General features: G+C 34.4%; 1 protein-coding gene across 2 annotated transcripts; it reads left to right on the top strand.

The window, feature by feature from the left end:
- The first annotated feature begins 719 nt into the window (after window positions 1-719).
- On the top strand, window positions 720-3,028 carry LOC129306370 (thioredoxin-like 1-1, chloroplastic). 2 transcript variants are annotated; one of them, XM_054946939.1, is made up of 4 exons: window positions 720-1,243; window positions 1,635-1,811; window positions 1,905-2,189; window positions 2,443-2,583. In XM_054946939.1, exons 1-3 carry the CDS (start codon window positions 959-961, stop codon window positions 2,160-2,162), a joined length of 720 nt encoding a protein of 239 aa, XP_054802914.1. In that variant the 5' UTR covers window positions 720-958; the 3' UTR covers window positions 2,163-2,189; window positions 2,443-2,583. The 2 variants fall into 2 exon arrangements, with proteins under 2 accessions (XP_054802914.1, XP_054802904.1); XM_054946929.1 differs by having other exon boundaries at window positions 776-1,243; window positions 1,905-2,069; window positions 2,443-3,028.
- The last annotated feature ends 4,269 nt before the right edge of the window (window positions 3,029-7,297 follow it).

Here is a 7,297-nt window from a genome sequence, read left to right as displayed (position 1 = left end):
ATTCTACGTTGTTTCAGGGAATGCTTATATTAAATGGTGATCTATTTACAGCATAAGCCAAGCTTCAAAATCACAGGTCAAAAATTGTATTTTTACTAATTACTACCAGGTTGGTGCTTTGCATGACTGTTTATGATCTATAAACGGGTTATTTTCTATATAATTACATGATATTTTCTTGACTACCATGTTTTATATCATGTCGATATAGACGCTCCCCTAAAATGTAGTCCAACATGTGGGCTGTGACTATAATTCTTGTCTACTTTTTTCTTTTTGGTTTTGTTATAAACTTGTTTTCTTATTTATCCCACACGTAGTCCTCAGGATTTTGGGCCAACAACTTTTTTTGGGCAAAGTCACAATCATTTTTTTATAGGAGAAATGAGGGAAAAACATTCTAAGAGTGGCTACTGGGCTTAGGCCCAATAGCCATGAATGAAATCAAAATCCATACGACCAGATCAACGGCCCCACTCGAAGGAAAGCGTCCATAGAGGAGGTGGGAGGAGTAATTATCGGAGGCGCGTCGTTTTGTACCCAAAACCTGGTCAATGCTATCCGGTGGATAAGAGGAGACGCTCCATTTTATCCTTAATTTTATCCGTTTACGCCTATTTTTATCTAGTTATTTATTACTCCCCCCTTTTTTAGGTTTCACAATGCCATCTTCGAGGATTCCACGTGTTCCAAGCTTCAACTTCACGTCACGCGCCTTACCCACCCTGCCACACATCACTATCTCTGTCTGTCTCACGTTCTCTTTTCCGCCATCCGATCTACCTACCATTCCATCGTCGTCCGTTGAGAAACCGCAGTAACTTTTTCGATTTTCTGCGACGCGCACAACAAGCCTTTTTTTTTTTTGGGTTAATTTATTTGTTTCCCTCGTTCGTTCTTCCTGTCTCGCTTCGCGACTTTCCGTCAAACTGAAAGTTAGATTCCGTATCATCATTCCATGGCGAAGGTTTTGAACCAGACTGGTTTGGTTTCAGCTTGGCACGGCGATGTACAACAGCGTCCTCGCAAAATTTCTCTGCGTACAAGGATTCTTAGCTATGATTCTGGTGTTTCTTTGAGTTTCGCTGTGAAGAGGTTTCGGTCTCTGAAACTAAAATCCCAGGTTCTCAGATCTTCATCCTTTTCATCTTCTGAACTCCATGGCAAAAACCTTGTGTTTCACGAGCATGCTCGCATTCCCGGCAGAGGGAAATCCTTTTCTCGATCCTCGTCGGTAGCTCAGGTTGATTATCCCCCTTTCATTTATTTCCTTATGGTGGGTCAAAATATGGATATTCTTTTTCACAGTTGAGCTTAATCTACCTTAGTTTATAGTTTTCTTATAAACATTAAGATTGGGCCTCGGCTTTAACCGATCAAGTCACCATTTCTATCAAAATTATAAATTGTAAATGGGTGCTTCTATTCTTTTATGTTCCAAGCTTGAATTCCTCTGCTAATAGTAAAGGATCTTCCGGTGGTTCCGATCCTTGTTGAGATTTCTTCCGAGGATCCATTATGAGAAAATTTCTGTGATTTCCATCTTAAGTGCCCTGTATTTATAGAGCTTCATATTTATTGGTTTTCTTAATTGAATTTCCTTTTTAATCTTGTTCCTGTCATGGCATTTGTAGATGGCCCTCAGAATTGGTAAAACTCAGAAATGGTGGGAAACAGGGCTTCAACCTAATATGAGGGAGGTGACTTCGGCTCAAGACCTTGTGGACTCCCTATTAAACGCAGAGGACAAGCTGGTGGTTGTTGATTTCTTTTCTCCTGGTTGTGGTGGTTGCAGAGCTCTCCATCCTAAGGTATTTGCCATTGGCTTGTTCTCAGCGCTCTCCTTTATGATGGCTTTCCTGTTTATCGCTTATAATTCTGATTTTTCGTTGGTGTTGGGGCAGATATGTCAGCTGGCAGAGATGAATCCAGATGTTCAATTCCTTCAAGTGAATTATGAGGAGCATAAATCCATGTGTTATAGTCTAAACGTCCACGTCCTTCCCTTCTTCCGCTTCTACAGAGGCGCGCATGGTCGTTTATGCAGCTTTAGCTGTACCAATGCCACGGTTAGTTTGCTCTTTCTTAATAATGTTTTAATCAAGTACATGATTGCACGCTTGATCTCTCTGTATCAAAGCTTGGTTGTTATCCTGGCTTAACTCTTCCATAGTGACTATACGTTGCTGGTATGAAATGATTGTCTATTGTGTTCATTTAGCCTGTTAGGATTGATTTTTAAGGTCCTTTTCTCTATGAATTGTTGATATTTTGTATTCAATATGAAGCTGAATGTTTGAATTTTCTGTCTTGTCTTTAGAATTGTTCTTGTACTTCATTATATTCAGAATAACGATCGATTTGGTTTGTGCGTTTTTCCTCCATCCGCCCTCTAAATAGGAAAATGAAAATAACTGATAAAAATTGATGGTTTGATTACAGATCAAGAAGTTCAAAGATGCATTGGCCAAACACACCCCAGATAGATGCAGCTTGGGCCCAACTAAAGGGTTGGAGGAGAAAGAGCTCCTGGCTCTCTCTGCCAACAAAGATCTGTCATTCACTTACACACCGAAACCAGCGGAAGTTATGCATGAAGCCCCTGCACAGCCAGCTTCTCCTAGTTCGGAACCCCTTCCATTAGCTTCAATGAGACCCAAGTCTTGTAAGGCGGACAAGGAGAGAAGTCTGAGCACCGCTGGGTGCTGAGGCGATGAATTTGTGAACATGCCTCATCTCTTGATTACAAGTCATGTACAGTGTATCTTTGGCCTATAATCTAATAGCAGTAAAGGTGAAGGTGTTTTTTTTTCCCCTTTTTTCTGGCCAAAGGTGAAGATGTTATTTGCTCCCCCTGGCCGCTTCAGGCTGATGGATTTTTTTTTTCTTGGGGATCCAAGCCTGGTTGGTTTTATAATAGGAATAGGAAGTGGCAGTGTGTTGTATAATGTCAAATACTATGTGATGTTTTATCTGTTACAAGATGCATATCCTTCTATTTTCCAATAAACGATCCTACTTTTGTTAAGTTCGACCCTTGAGCCATTTATCTCCTTTCCCGATCAGAAGGCGGGGTGGTGATAAAGTTAATATGCTGGATTCCAATCCGGAGATGGAAATGTTGAAGGTTTTGTTCTGAGGCTTGAATGTATTTGATGGTGATGTGTTTTTGCCGAACAAGGACAGTGCCAAACTGCCAATCCGCTTCGCAACCAGACTTGTGACTCGCGAGTAGCCAAGACAATATAACTACCAAGATAGATGGGAACAGGGCCATGGTGTGTGGACTTTGGACCCACTCGTCTGGGGTGTCAGAGGCATGCAAAGACAAGGGAAGCTTCAAGAAAGTGAACAAGTGTCTGGTGAAGGTGTTAATGGAGGTTGCCACGTGTATAATGGAAATATTAGGGACAAGGACGACTCAAGTATGAGGTCCTTGACGCGGATAAGGTTGCGTGGATCGTGTTTATTTTGACGCTTGACAGGGAAGAAAGTAATGTGAATGACGCTGCTGAGCAAGATTTCAACTTTGCGCGAGCCTTTGTGGTCCAATAGCGATCCAGATCCCCTGGCGAAGTTCTCCAAATCCAATCCATTCAAATGATCAAAATGTTATCAATACGCATGTCACGTTGCTACAAAAAATATATGTGAATAATTTATTTTTAAATAATAAAAAAATATTTTGAAATATCATGGATGGGTAGAAGTAGGTTAGACTTAAATCAAATTTTCAGGAGCCTGTTTACATAAATAAGCTTAATTATAAATTTAAACATGATTTTTTTGTTAAACAGACCGGACAAAATTCAAAGAGAGCAGACTGTATGTCTCTAAAAACAAGACCAAGCCTATTTTAATAAAAAAATTGATTATATTAAAATAAGTAAATAGGTCTCAAGAAACATATAGTATGCCTTGTTTAAGTTTTGACATGATCTGTTTAATAAAGAAAATTGTGCTTAAATTTATAATTAAGCATATTTTTATAAATAGGCTAAACTTGTTTATTCAAAATCTAACTTAAGCCTGATCATTTTCTAACCATACATAATATTTCAAAATATGTATTTTTTATTATTTAAAAATAAATTATTCATATATATTTTTAGTAGGGTGTATTGCTGAAATTTTGATTATTTGAATGGATTAGGTTTGGCCACAGAGGGACAATGAGATTCTGGCTGCCGAGGGGATCCGGTTCCGGTCCATTAGATAGACTCAACGTTCATTCATGTGGCCCAATGCACATCCACTTGAAAACCATTTCTGCTTGATCATCTTGCTTTGCTTTCTCCTTTTTCGCCTCATACTTGAAAAGTTGAAAGCAACCTCCATTCGTTTCTCAACTGTTACGATTACGACTTGCGCGCCCGAGTTTGATTGCTACTTTGATTTGTCATTTATTTTTGTGATTTTAAATTTACACCATGTCCCACCGTTCTTATGAGAAATAATTTAAAAACTGAACCGAATTGAATGATCAGATCATTAAGAAGCAGTTAACAACTCAATTTGTACCAAAAAAATCATTTTTCATGAACAAGTTAGATTAGATCAAAGTTAAGTTACTATTAAGTCAAAAATTAAAGTTAAATAAAGAATTAGAGGAGTTTTCACATATATGAAGTATGATTTGAAATCATCTTTTTATAAAGATGTTGATAATTATATATATAAATACAGATGTTTTTAAGTTCACTCATATATATTTTAATTGAGTTTCATTTATATTTGATAAGTTATAAAATTATTCTCTCTGTTAAAAAATGTAAGGCATTTTTAATCGAATACCACCTCTCAGTAAAATAATTACCTGCTTTCCAACTAACTTTATCTTTTCATATATATTCCTATTAAATATCCTACAATAAATATAAAGTCATTATCAATAAGGTCACTTTTAGAGAAAAGGCAATAATTATACTTCGAAAAATTAAAAATACTTTACATTTTTTATCATCCAACTTTTTAAAAAATATTTTACATTTTTGAATGGAGGGAGTATAATTTATAATCATGTTATGTCATTTTATTAATATACTATATATTTTTCTTATATTTATTTTATATACCCATTTAATATTTTTTATTTAATTATTATGTTATTAATTCAATCATTAATTCAACTCGATTAGATCATGCAAGTAGTGAATCATTGGTCTTTCCAATTTAACATGGGTTTTGAAAAAATTGCTTGTGAGGACGCTTTATTCCACTGTGAAATTCTTGATAAGGTGGACAATTGTTTTGGTGAAGGACCTCGCATGTTTTGAAATATAGTAGTCTCACAATTTATTTTCAAAATAATCTCTCAGATGCATACAAGACTTGCTATGATTCTAATTCTAGTCAAACATAGACAAGGAAAATAAATTATTAATTAAGACATATTGCTTGAAATTGCCGTACATTGCGTTGCTTGAACCCTACAGAGAGAGAGGGAAGGTTAATCTCAACACTATCATTTAAAGCGAGAACTTGAAAGGCCAAGCGACAATAAAATATGAACACCGATGAACGAGGATACAAGAAAGATAACAAAATGTTTCCTCGACTATAAGTTAATAAGTGCAAGGCCTCACTGCGGGCCTTTTTAGTCGTTCATGAGCATCAAAAGGTTAAAATTAATCTGCTTCAAATGTCAACGTTAAGCTTTTTAGTTCTATTCAAGGTCCACAACCTTTCCCTTTGATGCATGGGGTTAAGGATTCCATTCCCATGTTATTGTTGGGGAGCAGAGTATCTCTTTTTCTTTTACTTTTGATCTCTCTCATTTTTTTTAATTTTTTAAATTTAAGTTTTGATAAAATTATTATTACTATTATATACATAATATATAAGTAAAATATCATAGTTTTAAATGATAAGATGAAGTTTTAAAAGTACAAATTTATTTATGTATTTTTATATAAAATTAAAATAAAATTTTTATCAAATAATAAATTTAAATTGTTAAAATTTAGATCTAATGGTGATGAAAAAAAAAACAGAGAGAGAAAAATAGAAAGCAAGGATAAATAAGACACCTCACTCCCACCATCATGTGGCCCAAAAAGGCAGGGGATTAAAATCAGTTAAGTACGTGGGAGGAGAGGTTTGGATTGAATTAAGTGGTGTAGTGTGTGCTACACTAATTATTTAAACTGTAAATTTAAATATTAATTAAATTGAACTTAGACAATGTCCAAGTCAAAATGTACTCCTTCCCTTTTAAGATATTTTGTTGACAAAATTACGCATGCAAATGACACCAATACAGCTTACAATTTTATTTTGTAAACTTTTTAACACACGTGTCATTATTAAGAGATAAAAAGAAGAAAATTTATTGGAGGAGTGAAATATGAAAGGTAATATTAGGATAATCATCAATAAAACTTTATTTTTTTTTTCAAAAACAACAATCACATGGAACCAAACATTCAAGAAAGATCTTGTTTACCAGAAATCTTAAAAAGTTTTAAAAACATCTAAATTATAATTAATCAATTTTTTTTTAATGTGCGGTTAGGCAGGTTTATCTATACAAAATACGTGGCCGTTATTATGACAATTGGAGAAACAGGGCTGTATTAATGCATTCATCCCATTCAATCGATAGGCGCTACCTTAATAGCTGATTTGAATTTAGCAAGTGACATAAATTCATTCACTTTGATGAGTGTCCTAATTATAATTATTAAATTTTATTAATATTTAAAATTATCAAAATATATTTAAAAAAATTTAAACAATTTTTATAATTAGAATATTCTCTATGCATGTTGTCTACAAAGATTTGAATTTTGATAACTTTTAAATGTTATATAAAAAAATTTTTGAACTCCAACAATTATTATTGTATCATATTGAGTCACCGAATTCAAATACTAATGGGTCTACTTTTGCTCGAACTAAAAGTTTGAGTGAGTAACTTTATCGTCCCAAAAAAATAAAAATTTGAGTTGAGATGAATTGAGTTACCCTGGCTTTTAGGTCTGCGCGTTGCCTATCAAGTATGAACTTCATTCCATGACTAATAGAGAAAGTAATCCATCGAATAATAATTACGTGTATCCTGCTTGGCAGGAGGAAAATGGAAAGAAGAGGAGAGTAGGGGAGATTTTAATAAATTTGATTCAGAAAAAGAAAAAATTATAATTAAAAGGTTGTAATTAATTTTTCTTCCCTTTTAATTTACATTTTATATTTATTAAAACTTTATACTTTTAAAAAAATGAACTAATTTGAATCTCCCTTATCTTTCGTATTCTCGTCCAACTAAATATGGGATAATAATTAAAATATTTCTTGG

Source organism: Prosopis cineraria, unplaced genomic scaffold (genome assembly GCF_029017545.1).
Source record: "Prosopis cineraria cultivar Desert tree isolate PC_DT_omini unplaced genomic scaffold, ASM2901754v1 PC1, whole genome shotgun sequence".
In the NCBI taxonomy this organism is placed as follows: Eukaryota; Viridiplantae; Streptophyta; class Magnoliopsida; order Fabales; family Fabaceae; genus Prosopis; species Prosopis cineraria.
Note: the sequence above shows the minus strand (reverse complement) of the source record. Positions and strands in the feature narration are given on the sequence as shown.

Excerpts from the sequence above, each read along its gene's own strand:
- LOC129306370 (XM_054946929.1), top strand. The coding sequence starts at position 959 with ATGGCGAAGGTTTTGAACCAGACTGGTTTGGTTTCAGCTTGGCACGGC. Across the intron at positions 1,812-1,904 it reads GCAGAGCTCTCCATCCTAAG|ATATGTCAGCTGGCAGAGAT; the intron begins GTATTTGCCATT and ends GTGTTGGGGCAG. Across the intron at positions 2,070-2,442 it reads TTAGCTGTACCAATGCCACG|ATCAAGAAGTTCAAAGATGC; the intron begins GTTAGTTTGCTC and ends GTTTGATTACAG.